Genomic DNA, 19,364 nt, shown 5'->3' on the forward strand with positions numbered 1-19,364 from the left:
AGAGATGTTGGAATCGAGTTAATGATTAGGGGAAACAAGTCAAATCTTATTTCTTCTCCTTCACCATTCTTCGAAAATGGGTCTCTTTCCTCTTTTCTTTTTGTTTTTTTCTTCTTCTACTACCTTGGTTCTTCCTTTTCTTTGTTCTTGTTGCTTCATTTGTATTAATTTAGGAGTATGTTTTCTTGCGCATTTTCGTGTTCATTTTCGTTTGTTGTTTGAAGAAAAATAACATAAATTGAATTGGAACGGGCAAGAAAAGAAGAGAGAGAAGAGACATAGAAAAAGACGAAAGAGGAAAGAGAGAAGAAAGAGAAAAGTAAGAGAGAGAAAATGAAAAAGTATGTAATTTCAGATTAAAGTAAAGGACATTTTAGAATTTTCACTTGCCTCTAGGGACTAAACCGCATGTGAAACTTTGCATTAGGGACTGATACGCCTATAAAACGTCTCTAGGGACTGATCCGCACTTTAAGTTTGTATTTGGGGATTTATATGTACTTACCCCTAAGATCAATGTGTTTGTTCAAGAAAAAAATTTGAAATGAAGAGTATCAAAGGCTAACAACATTCATTTTCAATTCAACACTCTCGAAATTTTGATTTCTTTTTCAAATGTAGATCGGACCGAAATCAACATTTTGAATTTTTTTCCTAAAGTGAAAAACTAATTCCAATTCCTTTATAGAAAAAAAAAAACTCGAAATGAAAATTTTGTTCCAAAATAGCAAATTTTCGGATTGAAACCCGTGAAATTCGAAACTTCCAAATGCTTAGTGACCTGTAAAATAAAATAGGTAATAATAGTGATAATATAAGTTTAAAGTTAGGAAAATAATCGAGATTTTTCATAAATATTTTTGAAAATAAAATAGGATCGAAATCAGAATCTAATATGTGTTCCAATTCTATTAAAAAAAATCGAAAACCAAAACTTTCATACTTCGGATTGAAAAATATTGTTCCAAAGTTTGAAATTTTCCGACCAAAATCAGCAAAATTCGAAAATTCGTTCCAATTTCCAGTATAGGCTAAGATAACCCAAACCAAACACGTCCTTACAAATTTTGTTTCGTCAGCAAATCATTGGCGGGAATGTGGATGTGCCTGATTTCATTTGTATTTCCAAAAGACCTAATCTTTCATTTCCCGCCTCCTCACCCCCTCATCACCCACCCACCTGCCTCTCTCTCTCTCTCTCTCTCACACACACACACACAGAACAAACCTGCTAATTTCCATTTCCAAGTTACAATCGGAAGAATTCTTTCTCTACACTGTATGTCTTTGATTGGATACTATCAGATCTGAGCGGTTAGTTATGGATACACCGTCGGCAAACTCGGAGCTGGATCTCCAACTCAACACGAGTCAACTCAACGCCAACGCCGCCGCATGGCATGTTCTGGGTCTATTGCTCAGCCACGGAGGCCCGGCCCGGCCCTCCGATCTGGCGTCGAGTTTCACGCTTCTTTATCCTAATCCGGAGTTCATACGCTTCCTATGCTCGATCCCTAACTCTCCTCTTCGATTAGCGGATAATCAGTTTGTCACGTTCTCGCCAATCGGACTCGCTGCAATCGCTCATTTTTTTGCCAATTCCGATGTGATTACTAGATGTTTGGATTTACCAGATTATGTGCCGCGATTGTTGGCAACAAATGCTAGGTCGAGTAACATAGTTAGGACTTACTGTAGGAAAAGAAAGAGACTGATGCCGGAGATTGAGGATTTGCCGCAATTGAAAAAGAAAAGTTATTTCCAGGTTTCTGAAGGTAAGGTTTCGTGGTTTTTTTAACTTTATTTTTCTCGTTTTGGTTAATTGTTTTGAATGATGTGACTCTTTTTATGTGTGGCAGGGGAGATGAATCTAAATCAGGCAGTGATGAAGATGCCTCCCGGGTTTCAGCGTCTATCTTCTCAAGTAATTTCAATTCTCTTACTTTTTTTAAATCCATGAAAATTTGTATACTTTAGTATGGGATACTGCTTACTTGAATTCGTCACTGGACAATAGGAAAGTTAAGCAAAACGGCTGCTTCACTGATGTATATATCCTTTCTCGATAAAAATGTTGTATAATTTTGTAAGACTTATTTATCTTAAGGTGGTGTTGGTAAGTGAAATAATCTTTTAGGATAATGCACTCGCAACTTTGTAACTTTGATTTGCCAGCATTGTTTTAACTGAGAAGTTACTAGCTTAGGTTCCAAATACTCTTTATAAATCAAGGTAGGGTGATTTGCATAATCTTTCAGATATCAAACACTGTTACATGAACTTTATATTAGCTGGTGATGTGAAAGAACGGATGGTTAATCAATTCTTTTGTGAGCTGTCATGTACTTTCTTGTCCAATTCAAACGAGAATGAGCTTAGAAGTTTGAGTAAAATAGGGATTTGTTTAAGTTCTAGGTTTGTCTCAGAATGATAAAACCACTCGAGCAATATTTTCTACAGTAACCATTTTTATAAGTTCTATAAATTTATGAAAACATGTTCTGTATCTCCATGGACTTCTAGTGAATAATCATTTCCTGAAAGTGAAAATTAGAGAGGTCCGATAATAGCTGGAATCAACGGAGTTTTAGTTGCAATAGTCATAAACTGTTGAGGACAATAACAAATATTTCCTCTTTGTAATACACTCTGTCGGTGTATTGCTGCATTCCTGAGGCACAACAGCAATTTGCATGTATTCTTTTATGCGCATCACATGTGCACAGCTCCTTCTCTTTGTTTTTCTCTCACTTCGCAAGGATGTTGATGTCTGTTCGTAAAATATTTGCTCTTTATTCAAGTACCGTTTGAAACAATGTATCACATGTGTTCTTGGAATTCTCAGTCGTTAGAGTTTGACATTCAGTGTCGATTTGGTTTCATATTCCCATTTTCTAACCATAATTGTGTACTGAAATTATGAAATTAAAAAGTCCAAAATATTGCAGGGTTCTGGGACACTATCAAGGTTCTCAATGCTCTCGGAATATGACAGTTGCGTACTAGAGAAAAATATGTTCAGGCCTTCCATGTTAACAAAGTTCAGTTCTGGGCAATTTGGCTCTGAAATTGAGAAACATGAATATGATGACAAGGAATTTAAATCATCAAACTTGGAAGAGTGTGGTTACTATCTTTCTGGAGGTAGATTTCCACGCATACACGTAACAATGGCAGAAGAAAGAATGAATTCTGCCCCTCTTTTAGAGCTCTCACTTCCAAAGCAAACAATGGGCAATTCAGAAGGAAGTAAATTTGGCGACATTGGTATTGTAAATCCTACTAATTCTATGAATATATGTACCTCGCCTAAGCTAGAAGTAGATGAACAGATGTTAGTTTCACCGGAAGAAAATGATGCTGTTACTCAAGGGTGCGAGTCATTAACTGAAGATGTGAATGGAAAAAGAAAGGAGGTTTTATTACATGAGTCTGGTAGATGCAGAGGCCGTAAGGAAAATCAGCCAATGGATTCTACCTATAAAGATAGCTCTGAGAAATCTCGGTGTGAAACCAATAAAGAGGTGGTGTTTATGATCAAACCAAGAATAGAAGTTCATCTACAGGGCCAGGGAGACATGCTGAATGACCTAACGAAACACTCTTCTCTACGCAAATCTAATCATAATGACGAAACAAATAGTAAGAGAAAATCTATCAGCCCCACCACAGAGAACTGCAAATGCCGTCCTGATAAAGGGCCAGAGCAATTTAAAAGAGATAAGAAGCAAACTTCAGAAAAGCAAAAAATAAAGTGCAATTGTGACCGGAACATGAATACTAAAGAAAAGAAGGAAATGTCCACGGAGAATAGGAAAAAGGATTCCTCCATAATTAATGTAAGCTCTAATCTATTATTATTATAGATATTATTCTTTCAGCAAATATATACTTCAAAACTAAACATGGCATGTTTGTTTTGTAGAATGACGTTGAAAAAAAACCCTTTCCCAACTTCGAGCAGTTTATTGTAGAAGAAGAGGAGGGTTCAGGTATCATGTTGACTGATAGAGATTCATTTGGTCTTATAAAGTTGTTTTTGATGTGTCGCTGATCTGAGTTGGTAATCAACTTATGCAGGAGGTTATGGTACTGTTTACAGAGCAAGAAGAAAAACTGATGGGGTCACATTTGCCATCAAAAGTAGGGAACTTGCTCTGTTATTAATGCCTTCTCTTTTAACTTTTGATACCCAATGATATAGCATCTTTAGTCAAATCATATGCCGTGTGTCTCATTGTCTGTAATATCTATAAGTTGCTGCTAATCCTACTTGCTGCAGTTACTGGACTATTAGATAATTTCTCTGCTGATTTATCATTTACATTTAAAAAAAATGAATATTTATGCATCCTGTTGAAGTTACACATTTTTTCTTTGACTTTATATTCTAGAAAAAATAAATTAAACGAAATGTATATGCTGTACCTTTCTACATAAACCTAGATATAATGCTTGACTACTTCTGCTCTCCTTGTTCACGATTTTCCAGGTCCTCATGTCAATGCCAACAGAAATTATGTGCACAATGAGATGAAAATGCTGGAGAGATTGGGGTAAATAATATCTATAGAAGATTTTAATTCTTCACATTGTTGTCAGTTCTTATGATTTCTCTTTTGGTCAACATCACCTTGCTAAAATTTGTTTGTTATAATCTAATGAACAGGGGCAAAAACTTTGTGATAAAATATGAAGGTTCATTTACGAGCGAGAGTGGCGATTGTTTTGTTTTGGAGCATGTTGAGCATGATAGACCTGAGGTAGTCACAATCATTTTCATCTTAACCTTTTGGTCATAATAGCTAATATTCATCAAACAACAGTGTTTCATAAACTCCCGCCTTTTAACTTTTTTTTTGAGCCTGCAGATTTTGAAGAAAGAAATAAACATTATGGACCTACAGTGGTATGGTTATTGTCTGTTCAAAGCCCTTGCTGGTCTACATAAGCAGGTGAGAATATGTGCACAGATGTATGAATTTTCCTTCTAAAAAATACTTTCAGGAAAAGAAAAAGTAATTTGATCCATCTTATGCTTGCAGGGCATTGTTCATAGAGATATTAAACCTGGCAACTTCCTTTACTCCCGAAAGGTCAATAAGGGTTACCTGATTGATTTCAATCTTGCTTTGGTGAGTAATAGTTCTAGCGTCATCTTTCCTTTTGATTTAAATGTGCTTAAACTGAGTATATTTTCCTGTTTCATTTTTATTTTTATTTTTCCAACAGGATATGCGAAAAAAATTTGGGATGACCGGTGAGTGTTTGTTCTTGTACAATAAACTCGTTTTATCTTGTCATGCATTTGTTGTATTTGCAATTTTGCTCAAATACTTTTTAAAGATCAAGATTATTAATGGAGTCTCCTTATACCATCTACAGATAATAACAAATCTAATTTGAGAAGTCCCGTTCCTATTGACGGGGCCAAATCTGTACTACCTATGAAAAGTAGTAAGAAGTTAGTGAATGGAAGATCTCAAGAAGCAGTGAATAAGAATGCAGGGAAAGTGTCGAAATCTCTTTTACCACCTGGTAACTTGAAAAGGAAGGTTGACAAAGCAAAAGGTTTGACTGATAATAATAGCAAAAGGAATATCATAAGAAGTCAGGGTGGTGATGGGTCTGGGATAACTTGTGCAAAGGATGGAACAAGCAATAGAACGCCATCTGCAGAAAGGTTGAGAGAACCGTTACCAAGCCAAGGTAGGAAAGAGTTGCTGAGTTTAGCGCAGGAAGCCATGCAGGGCGGCGGGTATCATAATGCATCTCTAAATTCTCCCACATCGAAAAGGAAAAGAGTAGCTGCACCTCCTGCAGATGTAGATACCAAATTTTTATATCCAACTCCAATGCCACTGCACGCCAATGGAATTGCTATTCGTGGTGCTGGATTACCGAAAAGCAAAGGTTATCACTCTTTATGGCACTTTTACTTTTACTTTTTTGTTTTTTGTTTTTTTGGAGCTTGTATAGTGGGATACCTTAAATTTCTAAGTCGTGTCGTGTGTAGGTGATGGGAAGCACAAGAAAGAAAGTCCCTGCGCGGGAACTAAAGGTTTTAAGGCTCCAGAGGTAAGAAGCACGAATCCTTCCTTTTTTTCATTAAAATAAGGCTTGCACATGTTTGGGTCTGCATACTTTGGTTTCTTTATATTTTTGTTTCTCATAATGTCTAGGCAGATGGTTAAACTTCATGTTGGTTAGTCCTGCATCACACCCAACTGTGATCCTTTTGAACTTCAGCACTATTTTATTGAGTTTCAAAAGTCAATTAAATGAATGTTAGACTAAGAAACAAAGTTGTGAGTACCATCTCAAGTGAATTTTGTCCGCTTTGGTTGAATTTCTATGCGTTTAAGCTCTAGCTTCCACTAACTGAGCTATACAAGTTAATACGACCCCTTAAAGTGAAAATCTTCAAGCATCTGTCATCTTCTAAAAGACACTGAATTTTGGCTAATGGAAGCATCGGAACTTTCATTTTATGGCTAGCATTCCTAGAAACTTTTCCTCATGAATGACCTAAAGGCAGTCTCTTATTGGTACTAGTTTTCACTGTTTACATTATTGTAACTGCCATGCCTACGGAGATAAACCTGCTCGTTGAATTATGCTGGAAATTATTGTGTGATTGACCAGACTAAGAAGTGAACATTAACACTGCCAGTCTGTTGTTGGCAGCATACACTCAGGATCTTATGTTAATTTTTTTGCCAAACATCTATAAGAGCATTTTTAATTTGTTTTCGTTCCTATTCACTCAACCAAATGCAATATAAAAGCGTACCCTGATAACATTTCACCGAATAGGCGAACATCATAAATACGTGGTCCTAAACTTCCTTTGCTGCAGGTATTATTTAGATCTATGTACCAAGGCCCTAAGGCTGACATCTGGTCTGCTGGAGTAACCTTACTGTACCTGATTATAGGACGATCACCTTTCTCTGGCGACACTGACCAGTGAGAAAACTAGACCCTTTCAACTTAAAAACGTCATCTCTCTCTCTCTCTCTCTCTCTCTCTCTCTCTCTCTCTCTCTCTCTCTCTCTCTCTCTCTCTCTCTCTCTCTCTCTCTCTCTCTCTCTCTCTCTCTCTCTCTCTCTCTCTCTCTCTCTCTCTCTCTCTCTCTCTCTCTCTCTCTCTCTCTCTCTCTCTCTCTCTCTCTCTCTCTCTTCCTTCTGGAAAATGTACTTATAGTAGTTGCATGCATGAACAGGAACATAAAAGAGATAGCTAAGTTGAGGGGCAGTGAAGATCTATGGGAAGTGGCCAAGCTACACGACCATGAATCATTATTCCCAACGGTACGAAACAATACAAAAAAAATTGAAATTCCATAGTCTTCTGATATTGGCTTCGACTTGCTCTCAATAATTGATGTAAACATGTTGAAAAACAGGAGCTACTCGATGTGAAATACTTGTCACCCGTAAAACTTGGGGATTGGTGTGCAAGAAATACACGAAGACCAGATTTCTTGGATACGGCACCAAGATCACTATTAGATCTTGTGGATAAGTGTTTAATGGTGAATCCACGACACAGGATTACCGCAGAGGAAGCTCTTAGGCACGATTTTTTCAAACCTTGTCACGAGGCTTTCAGAAAGCATAGGCTCTTACAATAGCATGGAGAGAACTCTTTAGTTTCATAAACATATATGTATTATTGTATTTTGTTGTAATAATATAGAAATACACACAGTCCATCAAATTGTCATTCTTGATTTGTTAAATAGTGTAAAGCAGCTTTGTAGTTTGTGTTCTAGCCAATTAATTACTACTTGAACATCTTTACATTGTAATGTAGTGTAGTTTATTGAGAATTATAATACTTGAATATCAGCGTACAAATGAAATTATGAGTTAATACTTATTTTATTTTTTATTTTTTATGATAGTGAAGGAACTCGCAACAAATTATCTAAGTACATTGAGTAACCCTATCTCTCGTACATGTTATGAGTTAACTTGCTAGTAGGGATGACAATTTGACCCTCCCCGATGGATCCTCTCCTCGTCTCAAAATTTATGGGTATTACCTGCCCTGAAAAACTATGGGGCGGGGGGTGAGGATTGAATTTTATTTTTTTGACGTGTACGGGGATGGGGATGGGGATGGATTTGTAGGTACCCGCCCCGTATGATATTATTTATATATATTTATTATTTATTATATTAAAATATAAATAATAAAATATTTATATATTACAAACCCTAAATAATTTATTGAATTTTTTAATTTGAAGTTAAATTTATACTTTGTTGGTATGTTAACTTAGCTCGAAGCTCATAGTCATGGCATAATGAAAAGAACAATACTTAACAAGAAGCTAATGTCATAAGGAGAAAAAAAATATTTTGCTTAAAGTTAATGCTATATATAAGGAAAGTAAGAATGCTTAACGTGGATCTAATTCCATAAGAAGAGAAAAAAATACTTCGCTCGAACCGAATGCCTAAGCAGAGGAAAAATTCTTAGCTAGAAGTTAATGCCATAAATTTAAATTATAGATAGATTGTATTATTATTTAAAAATAATTCGAGGATTCCGCGAATACCTATGAAAATTTTACGGGGCGGGTATGGGGTAACCAACTCATAAAATCCAAGGATTTTTATAGGGATGGGGATTTTGAGAGCGGGGCGGAGATAGGTATTGCGAAATCCGCCCCAAACCCTCCCATTATCATCCCTACTTGCTAGTTGCTATTTTGAAATTTCAGTGTATCGCCATCATTTATAGGGACTTGTTTTTTACGTTTAAAAATTGCTATTTACCGTTCAAAGCACTAAATTGAACGCCCAAACCGGGCGGCTACACCTTAATTGAACGCTCAAGTCAGGCACCCAGGGCGTGTACGAACGCCCGGAACGGGCGTTCATACTCGCCATGGACGCCCGACTTGAGCGTTCTACCATGTATGTGAAAGCCCTACAAATCGATTTGTAGGGCTTTTTAACATGAAATTGGTTCCGTAATCGACCTACTCAATGCATATTACACATAAAGTAGTCGAAATTACCTCAAAAAATCGAAGCCCAATCTTTTTTCAAGCTTAATTTCGAATTTTCGATTTTTTTTTTTTGCTATTTGCAGTTTGGGGGGTTTTGGGTTTTTTTGGAAGGTTTTGGGGTTTTAGAGAAATAAATATTTTTTTTGTTATGAGCGGTAAATAGCAATTTTCAAACCGTAAAAAGCATTTCAATATATATATATATAGGGTTCTTGTAGATGCTTACCATTGCTCAAATAAACCCATTGGGTCAAATAGAAAATTTTCGCCGAACTTAGGATTTAATTGATTAAAGCTAAATATTTTGAGAGGTTTTATAAATGCATAAATATGAATAAAATAAATGATAATAAAATATGTATTAATTATTGAATTATTGATCAATTGTATGAATGATCATATAATCTATATATTTACACAACAAGATATAAACAGCAAAACTTATAAATTAGTTTTTTCTATTGCGCAAGTTATTTTCTTATTTAATAATAATGATTGTGATGCGGTCAATAATAAGCTAACTCGAATCACCTCAAATTGATTCTCGATCTGTAATAAATTTTCAAGAATTGGGTTGATCTTGTGATAAAAACACAAGTTCCAGCGAAAACCCTATGATACTTAAGTCAGCCCAACTTCAAGGGAAGAATATGGAGAGAATGCAAAATAAAATATATCTGACATAAAATTGAAAATTAATTACATTTTTTAAATAAAATTGAACTATTTATATACTAGATCAATTAGTCGTGGCCCTGGAATGTTAACCGAGCTTTGACTTATGGGTGGATCCCGCACTTATAATTATAAGCTTTGGGCTTATCTATATAATATATAAAAGTTGAATTCCACACCTAATTGATTGACATTTGGCAATTTCAATTGGTGACATGTCCTTAATTTTATCCCAAGTGGCGAATTGATTGGTGGAAATAAATCATAAAAAAACATGTCATCATTTTCCAAAATTAAAGATAATTAAATATATTTAATTATTTTATTAATATATTTATATCCTACCATTTATAAAATGCTCTAAATATATCAACTTTGTTGGAAACTCTAAATAAATTTATTTTTTAATTTAATTTTATAATTAATTTAATTTAATTTAGTTAAATTTAATTTAAAATATTCCCTTATTATAATTGCATAATTGGTGGTATTACAGATATTTTGTATTTTAATTCATAAATTTGGAGTTATATTAACAAAATATTGTAGAATAAATTATTTGATATGGTACATTTTACATGAACATGACTAGAGAATATGTTTTTTTTAACTAATATAATATTATACATTGATATTATCTGTAAAAACAAAAAAGATAAATGTTTGAATCGACAATATTGCGAAAATCGACACTACGTGTTTCTACCATGTGTAGAGTAATGTACTCCCCATTATTTACCATATTAGAAATTATATTACATGAATTTCATGTTATTATTTAACCGGTTATTTTTTCTTCACCGAATATAGGTTTAATCAATTGATAAAAAAACGAATTGATTTTATATATTTCAAAATATAACAATGTTATTCTAAATCTTTGGTATTAAATTCCTTTATTCACTCTATTTCAAACCAAACATTAAGAATATCAAATCTTTTGGTTAAAATGTATAATGATCGTATATACTATATATTATATATATTTAGAATATCAACTAATTTTTATTTTTCCATTTTTTATTTATATGAGCATTTTATAGTGACTTTTGTTTACTTGAAATTTGATCTATTTTCAATAGCATCAGTCTTTATGTTAGTTTCTAACATATGGTCATACCTGTAAACAAGTTTAAGTTGTATATTAACAAGGATAACTTATAAAAACTACCTAAACTTAGGCTAAATTAAGAAAAACACCCCCACATATTTGTAATTAGCAAAATCCATTGATGTTTATTTCCGTCTCACATGGACTCCCTTATGGTATGAGTTTTCAAGGAATTTTTTTGTTACGCGGAATATTCCCCGAAAAATGTTGATTATACCCTGTACACGCGACATTTCTTTATGGTACTTTTTAAAGACAAAAATTACCCTCAGGGGACTTTATGCGAAATTTTTATTCTTCTTAAATAACACTTTTACAAATTTTTATTATGACCATGACCACCCCTGAGTGTAATTTTTGTATTTAAAAAGTACGATAAAAGAAATGACACGTCTGTAAGGGTAGAACCCATATTTTTTGGGATATTACATGTAATAAAAAAGATCCCGTATATTATCACACCATAAGGGGGTCGTGTAAGACATAAACAAACATCAAGTGGATTTTGGTAATCACCAATAACTGGGGGTGTTTTCTGTAATTTAGCCTAAGTTCAGGAGAATTTTCATAATTTATCTTATTAACAACGATTATTGTTCTTTTACGTCTTAACGTTTGCTTATACCCTTATAATATTTTAAATAATTTAATGTCAGTTTGATAATACAATTAAATATTAATTTCTAATATATTTAATATGCATTTTTTGATGCTTCAGCACATAAGTAATTTGATATAAAGGTTCGAGATTGAATATATTTTTTTTTTCTATAAAAAGTAATAGATCATTGCCCAAAAAAAAATATTGATGCAAAATTAAAATTTGTGATTAATATTAGCATTAGAATTAGAATTATAATTAATATTTTTTGAATTAGTATTAGTATTAATACTAGAAATAGGATTCGGATTGTAATTAGGATTAACATAATATTATAATTAATATTGGATTATGACTAATTTTAGTATTAGAATTATAATAAGACTATGATTATGCATAGTACGATAATTAGTGACATATATTAGTATTAGGATTATGGTTAACATTAGGATTGTGATTAGAATTATAATTAAGATTAGAATTGGAATTAACACTAGCATTAACATTTGCATTATTAGTATTAAAATTATTAGGCTTATGATTAGTGTTGGGAATAGGATTATGATTATGATTGGGATTAGAATTATGATTAGTGTTATGAATAGGATTAAGAATAGGATAAGGATTTGAATAATATTAGAATTACAATTATAATTAGCATTAGCATAATAATTAGCATATCTGGATTAGAATTAGCATTAAACTTAGTATTAACATTAACATTAACAATATTAACATATTAGTATTAGTAATAGTATTAATAATAGTATTAGTACCAATATTAGATATTAGATATTAATATTAGTATTAGTATTAGTATTAGTATTAGTATTAGTATTAGTATTAGTATTAGTATTAGTATTAGTATTAGTATTAGTATTAGTATTATTATTAGTATTAGTATTAGTATTAGTATTACATTTAGTAATAGTATTAGTATTAATACAAATATTAGTATTAATATCAGTATAAGTATCCATAGCAACATTAGTATCGGTATCAGTATCATTAATAATAGTATTAGTACCAATATTAGATATTAGATATTAATATTAGTATTAGTATTACATTTAGTAATAGTATTAGTATTAATACAAATATTAGTATTAATATCAGTATAAGTATCCATAGCAACATTAGTATCGGTATCAGTATCAGTACCAATATCAGTATCAATATCAGTATCAATATCAGTATCAGTATTAGTATCGGTCTCAGTATCAATATCAATATCAGTATATGTATCATTCATTAGCATTAATACATTAGCATTAAAATTAGTTTTAACATTAATATTAGTATTATTAATAGTATTAGTAATGTTATTAGTATCGGTATTAGTATTAATATTACTATTAGTAATAATATTAGTATTAGTACTAATATTAGTATTAATATCAATATAAGTATCCGTATCAATATAAGTATCAGTACCAGTATCAATTTAAGTATCAATGTTGGTATCAGTTTGAGTATCAGTATCAGTATGATTATCAATTTCAGTATCAATTTCAGTATAAGTATCAGTATTAGTATCAATATTATTAGTATTAATATTAATATCAACATCAATATCAGTACCAGTATCAATATTAGTATCAGTATCAATATGAGTATTAACATGATTGTGAGTATCAATATTAGTATGAGTATGAATATTAGTATTAGTATTTATATTAATATTACTATGAGTATCAATAAACATCAATATCAATATCAATATCAATATCAATATCAGTGTCAGTATCAATATTAGTATCAGTATCAATATCAGTGTCAGTGTCAGTATCAGTATCAGTATCAGTATCAGTATCAATATCAGTATCAGTATCAGTATCATTATCAATATCAATATCAGTATCAGTATCAGTATCAGTATCAGTATCAGTATCAGTATCAATATCAGTAAGTATCAGTATGAGTATTAGTATTAGTATTAGTATTGATATTGGTATTGGTATTGGTATTGGTATTGGTATTGGTATTGGTAATGGTAATGGTATTGGTATTGGTATTGGTATTGGTATTGGTATTGGTATTAATATTAGTATTAGTATTAGTATTAGTTTTAGTATTAGTATTAGTATTAGTACTATTAGTATTAGTATTTGTATTAGTATTAGTACTATTAGTATTAGTATTAGTATTAGTATTAGTATTAGTATTAGTATTGTATTAGTATTAGGATTAGTAGTAGTATCAGTATAAGTACGTATTAGTGCGAGTATCAGTATTAATATTAATATTAGTATCAGTATTAATATTAATATTAGTATTAGTATTAATATTAGTATTTGTAGTAGTATTAGTATTAGTAATAATATTAGAATTAGTATTAGTATACATATTAGTATTAGTATTAATATTAATATTAGTATTATTATAAGTATTAATATCAGTATTAGTATTAGTACAGTATTAGTATTAGAGTATCAATATTAGTATCAGTGTTGATATCAGTATTGGTAGTGGCGTATACATTGTATCTCTTTTGCAACATTTATAAGTTGTGTTGTTGTTTGAGTAATGTGCATCACTAATTAAATGTTATCAGTGATAAACTTGCAGGTTATTTGAATATCTATTGTGTTACCTCTGGACTACAATGTATGTTGCTAAGTTAGTTATTTTGCATAAGATTCACATGGTGTAGTAATTGTATTCCATGAAATAGAGTTAAGCCATATGTTTTAAATGATTTCACATAATCTTCATATCGTGTTTTGCGCGCTTCACGTATTATTCTTTGGAATATTTAAATGAATTTCATATGTTTCAACACTGAATTAAGAGATAATTTTTTTTTATTTACTTCCATTTTATTTTACTTGAATTTGTGTTGTTATAAAGAGCTAATCGTTTAAATATTATTATTTTTCTCATTTTGAAACTGACATCCGTGCAACGCACGGGTGAAATACTAGTTAACCCTAAATCTGAAGTCCATGTACATGGGATTGAAATAATTTTATAATTTTTTTTCTTTTGCATATATTTTTGGAAAATTACTAAAAAAACTCTAATTAAAAAAAATCTTTATTTAAAAAATCCATGAAAAATTCTCCAGTCTAAGTCTATTTTTGGGAAAAAAAGCCACGGATACTCGCAATACTAGTTCTATTAAGTGCAAGACTAAAATAAAAGAATAATGTACAAATACTATAATACTCATACTTGCTAAAAAGTAAATAAAAAATCAAATCGATGCAATACCATAAACTAAACAATCATAAAAATTTAATCACAAAATCATAAGCCCAAATTTTCATCTTCTCCATCTTCGGAAACCCACAAAAACTTTCCTCCTTCCTCTTCCATAAACCCACAAAACCTTAACATTCAAAACCCTCAAAAGTAACCAAACCTTACAAATAGGGCAAATATGGAGTCAAAAGACATCAAAATGGAAGGTGGAAGAACCGAATGATGTATGCATTTATGTGTTTTACTAGCTAGGTTATCGATTTTGAAAAAAATTCCGCGCAAGAGCGATTCGACATTTACATGTCGAATTTGCCCCCAAAACTAGACATTAAGATGTCGAATTTTTCCCCCAATTTTGATATTTTAATTATCGATCTTTTTGTTGTTGTGGAACTTCAATATTGATGAAACGTCTTATTTCATTTTGTATAATTCGCTTAAATTATTTCTTATAACCTAATTTAAATGGTAAATGGATACCCGTGGGTAATCGAATATTAGTGGTAATGGTTATGATATTTCAATTAAATTTTTAAATATGCTTGGTATGGTTGTGGTTTAAGATATATTAAATGGTAATTATTCTGGTATTTCAGTTTTTTCAGGGTACTCGCTCCACTACCATCCATAAGCCCAAAGTACGTTAAAATAATTATAATTTATTATTTTAATACAAGTAGAAATCTCTTGTAGTTAAACTACGCTAGACGTCGACATTGAGTGAAAACATTAGAAGGCCTCGATTTATCTGACTAGTCTTTGCCGCTCTATCAAACCTTGAATATAATTATTTGTTGTTTGGTTTTGAAGGTGGATGACATTATGAAGTTTGTTCAATATTGCATTTGATGGCGGCGATGACGAATCTAATGTCTTTGTGGTGGTGTAAGCACACAAATTTCAACTTATTAATGTATTTACGGTTCGTGTCCGACACTCGAGGACACCTGGCGGATACATTGGAAGTTATTTTGTAATTTTTGAAAAACCTTAGAAACATGCTTGATCAGCAAATTTCCAAATATTTTTGTTGTTTCCCTAATTATTTACTGATTTAATGATCAATTGCAAATTAATAGTTGATAATAATATTTATTTTGAATATACTATTTGTACGGAAATATATAAATAAAAACATATATGTTTATATAACACAATTATAAATATACCCTTATACTTATAATAATTAGACGTTCCCCCTAAATTTCCAAATCCCCGTTTTTAGGATATGCCGTTTCCCTGTTTTTTATCGTCTTGTCCGTGTACGTGCTACATAGATGGTGGTGTATTTGCAAAATGTCGAAATTAATTTTTTGCAGATTGTTTTGATTAATAATATTAATTATGTTTAATAAAGAGTATTTTAACGGAATTAATTGAGAGATGAGAGTTTTGGAATTTGAACATTTTAATTGATGATGTGGCCTGGTCTCATTGGTGGTGATGCGTGGCAGATACGCGGTAAACGCCTAAACCCAAACTTATTTCTCAACAAATTCTACTAAATCTTAAAACGAAAAATAATACACAAATTTCCAAATGGATAATAAATTCGGATTTAACTTCTGTGTGAAGCAACGCGTACGTGGATGGAGAAATAACAATTTTGTTAAGATATAAATCAATTACTTAATAACTAAGACATAAATCATTTATTCAAATTTAAACCTATTCATAACAATTTATTATCGATTATAAATAAAATATAAAATATATGTCGAAGAAATTTCCGTGGGTCAATTAAATAATTAAAAAATAGAGAGGAATTTCCAGGAAGTTACGAACCCCTTCCATTTCAATTATATATACACATCCATTTAGTTTGTAACCAACAGTTATTGAGATCAAATCAAAGCAAGGACGAACGCTTCCAATGGATACTTTCACATCTTTCTTCGATTCCCAATCCTCTTTCGGAAATCGCTGGAATTATGATTCACTCAAGAATTTGCATCAGATTTCTCCCGCTGTTCAATCACATCTCAAACAGGTTTTTTTTTCTTCTTCTTCTTCTCTGATTATTTCTGTTTATCTCTTTCTTCCGAATTTCTGTTCGAGGATTTATCGATTTTTGTGAATTTCCGAAATCGGAAGAAAATTGATTGAAACTTGGTTTGAATTTGCTTTCCGAGTTGTGGCTGTTGAATTAGGTTATCTACTATTAGGTTTTAACTTGGCTATGTGTTTCATGACTCGAAAATTCATTCTATTTTGATTTAACCAGATACGGCGATTGCGTGATAAATATCTTGTGAATCTTTTGGTGGTTGCGAAAATTGTCGAGTTTCCCCCCGTGGAGATGTTTGTATTTTTTCCTATAATTTGGAGATGTTAATCGAGTACCACTATTACTGGATTTTGCTTGAAAAAATAAATCTCTGAGCGTTTATTACCATTTTTATGCAAATTGTGGTTTCTGAATTCTATCGATTCTACTTTTCACTAAATTTATGTGGTTTGATATTCCTTGTTTTTTTGTTCGATTTGTTTTGTGGTAGTAGAAATTAATCGCTGTTGACGAACTATGACCTAATTGTTTTTGGTGAGAGAATTATGACCTTAGTTTCAGTTTAGTAAGAGAAATATTCACCGCGTCTTGTTTTCAGGTCTATCTCTCGCTATGTTGCGCACTGGTTGCATCAGCAGTTGGAGTTTATCTTCATATTCTCTGGAATATAGGTGGATTACTCACAACGTTTGGATGCATCGGCCTTATGACTTGGCTACTTTTTACACCTGCTTATCAAGAGGTATTTCTTTTATTGCAACTATTTCGTTACCTTGTATTATTCTTCGGAGCAACCTGTTATCTTGTCTGAAACTCTTTTATCCTTACTGTTTTTGGTAATCGACAGCAAAAGAAGGTATCACTTCTTATGGCTGTAGCACTTCTTCAAGGAGCAACCATCGGTCCTTTGATTGAACTGGCCATCGAAATCGACTCGAGGTATAGCCTTATAGATCCTTCAACTTCTTGTTTTGTGGAGTCCTATGAATTCCTCTGTTTGCTGCTGTTTCTTTATGTATGTTATGGTGTGTAGTGCATACTTTTGGAACTTTCACCCCTTCTGTATGCCTTGTTCGTACTCTGTATCTGAACTTCAGAACATCCAATCTCTCAATACACATTGTATGGTGTTCGATGAACTTAGAGAAAAAAATCCTTAGAACAGCATTTACGAGTATGAGTGTTATTAATTACATTACATACTTCATCATGTTGAATGCCTAAAGTAATGGATAATCTGAAGTATTTTCTCATATGAATATAAAGGCACAGTCCAAATAGTTGAAATGTTTATTCTTTCAGGAATTTGGTTTTCGGTTGTGAGAATGTGAATTAGTTGTTACTTTTTCGCATGTCGTGTGTGGTTCCCATATTTAACCTTCAATATTTTTTCAACATATTCAGTAAGATTTAAGTATTTAGTGGTAGTGATATTTATATGGGCGGTTTCTTATGTGTTTTTCCTTTTTAAATTCTGGATAATGATTTGGTATTAGCTCTCATGTATTTTTTTTAATTAATTTTTTTTTCTGTTGTAGCATTCTGGTGAGTGCTTTTGTAGGTTGTGCTCTGGCATTTGGATGTTTCTCAGCTGCTGCCATGTTAGCTAGGCGTAGAGAGTACTTGTACCTCGGGGGTCTGGTTTCTTCTGGTTTGTCCATCCTTTTCTGGCTGCAGATTGCCTCTTCCATTTTTGGTGGTTCAACGGCCCTTTTCAAATTTGAGGTATTAAACTCGGTTATGTCCAGTTCGATAATTGACGTAAAACAGAAACTATGGATGTATTTTTATTTACTTAATCGTATTTACTTTTGCAGCTGTATTTTGGGCTGTTGGTGTTTGTGGGGTACATAGTTTTTGATACCCAGGATATTATTGAGAAGGCACACTTAGGTGATGTTGACTATGTCAACCATGCTCTTACGCTGTTCACTGATTTTGTTGGTGTGTTTGTCCGAGTTCTCATCATAATGGTGAGTCGAATTAATTTCCCTTTTAATATGTTTAGAATGTGTTTTCTCTCAGTTTCCTGTTGTCATTTGCTTATTGTGAACTCTGAAAATACATTGCAGTTGAAGAATGCATCTGACAAGGAAGAGAAGAAGAAGAAGAAGAAGAGAAACTGATGGTTCTGGTTTTTGATGATTGAAGACTTTGGGAACCAACTCTTGTCCATAGTCTTGTTCTCTTGGCCCTTCTCTGTTTGTTTTTTTAGAACTTGAATTAGGTTACGACTTTTGCACGATGATATAACTGTGTTTTCCGTACATATGATAACCGTGTTTTCAGTACATGTGGTAACTGCGTTTTCCGTATACGCGGCAACTGCGTTTTCCAAATATGCCTCTTGGAATTGACTTATAATACAATGTTTGCAATATGTGAAGTTCTCTCTGTCTCTCTGTCTCTCTGTCTCTCTGTCTCTCTCTCTCTCTCTCTCTCTCTCTCTCTATATATATATATATATATATATATATATATATATATATATATATATATATATATATATATGTTCCTTCCTTTTTTCCTTCTCTGGTAATGTTTCTCTATACATATGTTCTCATGGAGCTGCTAACTCTACTTGGTCGATTTGTAGAAATTATTTACATTTTAGTAGAGTAGTCTTCTATTGAAATATGAAGTTTTTACTTGGCAGTTCTAGTAAAAATGGTTTTGTGGACGAATAGTTTGGGAAACATTTTATTTTGAAACTGTTGTGTACCGAATAATGAACGGTTTT

At 32.2% G+C, this 19,364-nt stretch overlaps 2 protein-coding genes across 2 annotated transcripts; both read left to right on the plus strand.

Moving 5' to 3' along the window:
* The first annotated feature begins 1,097 nt into the window (after positions 1-1,097).
* On the plus strand, positions 1,098-7,896 carry LOC105950312 (Protein kinase superfamily protein). Its single transcript, XM_088818759.1, has 15 exons — positions 1,098-1,775; positions 1,860-1,924; positions 2,949-3,839; positions 3,926-3,992; positions 4,081-4,143; positions 4,493-4,556; positions 4,670-4,763; positions 4,872-4,955; positions 5,046-5,135; positions 5,233-5,260; positions 5,386-5,913; positions 6,017-6,078; positions 6,860-6,969; positions 7,226-7,313; positions 7,409-7,896. Exons 1-15 carry the CDS (start codon positions 1,322-1,324, stop codon positions 7,634-7,636), a joined length of 2,916 nt encoding a protein of 971 aa, XP_088674885.1. The 5' UTR covers positions 1,098-1,321; the 3' UTR covers positions 7,637-7,896.
* An 8,370-nt stretch (positions 7,897-16,266) lies between these two features.
* Positions 16,267-19,010, plus strand: LOC105950317 (bax inhibitor 1). The gene is made up of 6 exons (XM_012973669.2): positions 16,267-16,606; positions 17,223-17,366; positions 17,472-17,563; positions 18,163-18,349; positions 18,442-18,597; positions 18,697-19,010. The coding sequence occupies exons 1-6, from the start codon at positions 16,490-16,492 to the stop codon at positions 18,748-18,750; spliced, it is 750 nt and encodes a 249-aa protein (XP_012829123.2). The 5' UTR covers positions 16,267-16,489; the 3' UTR covers positions 18,751-19,010.
* The last annotated feature ends 354 nt before the right edge of the window (positions 19,011-19,364 follow it).

This window comes from Erythranthe guttata, chromosome 5 (assembly GCF_056151865.1).
Source record: "Erythranthe guttata isolate IM_541 chromosome 5, IM_541, whole genome shotgun sequence".
NCBI classification, from domain to species: Eukaryota; Viridiplantae; Streptophyta; class Magnoliopsida; order Lamiales; family Phrymaceae; genus Erythranthe; species Erythranthe guttata.

What these genes read in the sequence shown, in the direction of transcription:
- LOC105950312 (XM_088818759.1), top strand. Translation starts at nt 1,322, where the DNA reads ATGGATACACCGTCGGCAAACTCGGAGCTGGATCTCCAACTCAACACG. An exon ending in AAAAAAATTTGGGATGACCG is followed by an intron (nt 5,261 to 5,385) that starts GTGAGTGTTTGT and finishes TACCATCTACAG; the next exon opens with ATAATAACAAATCTAATTTG. An exon ending in ATGAATCATTATTCCCAACG is followed by an intron (nt 7,314 to 7,408) that starts GTACGAAACAAT and finishes GTTGAAAAACAG; the next exon opens with GAGCTACTCGATGTGAAATA.
- LOC105950317 (XM_012973669.2), top strand. Translation starts at nt 16,490, where the DNA reads ATGGATACTTTCACATCTTTCTTCGATTCCCAATCCTCTTTCGGAAAT. An exon ending in TTACACCTGCTTATCAAGAG is followed by an intron (nt 17,367 to 17,471) that starts GTATTTCTTTTA and finishes GGTAATCGACAG; the next exon opens with CAAAAGAAGGTATCACTTCT. An exon ending in CGGCCCTTTTCAAATTTGAG is followed by an intron (nt 18,350 to 18,441) that starts GTATTAAACTCG and finishes TTACTTTTGCAG; the next exon opens with CTGTATTTTGGGCTGTTGGT.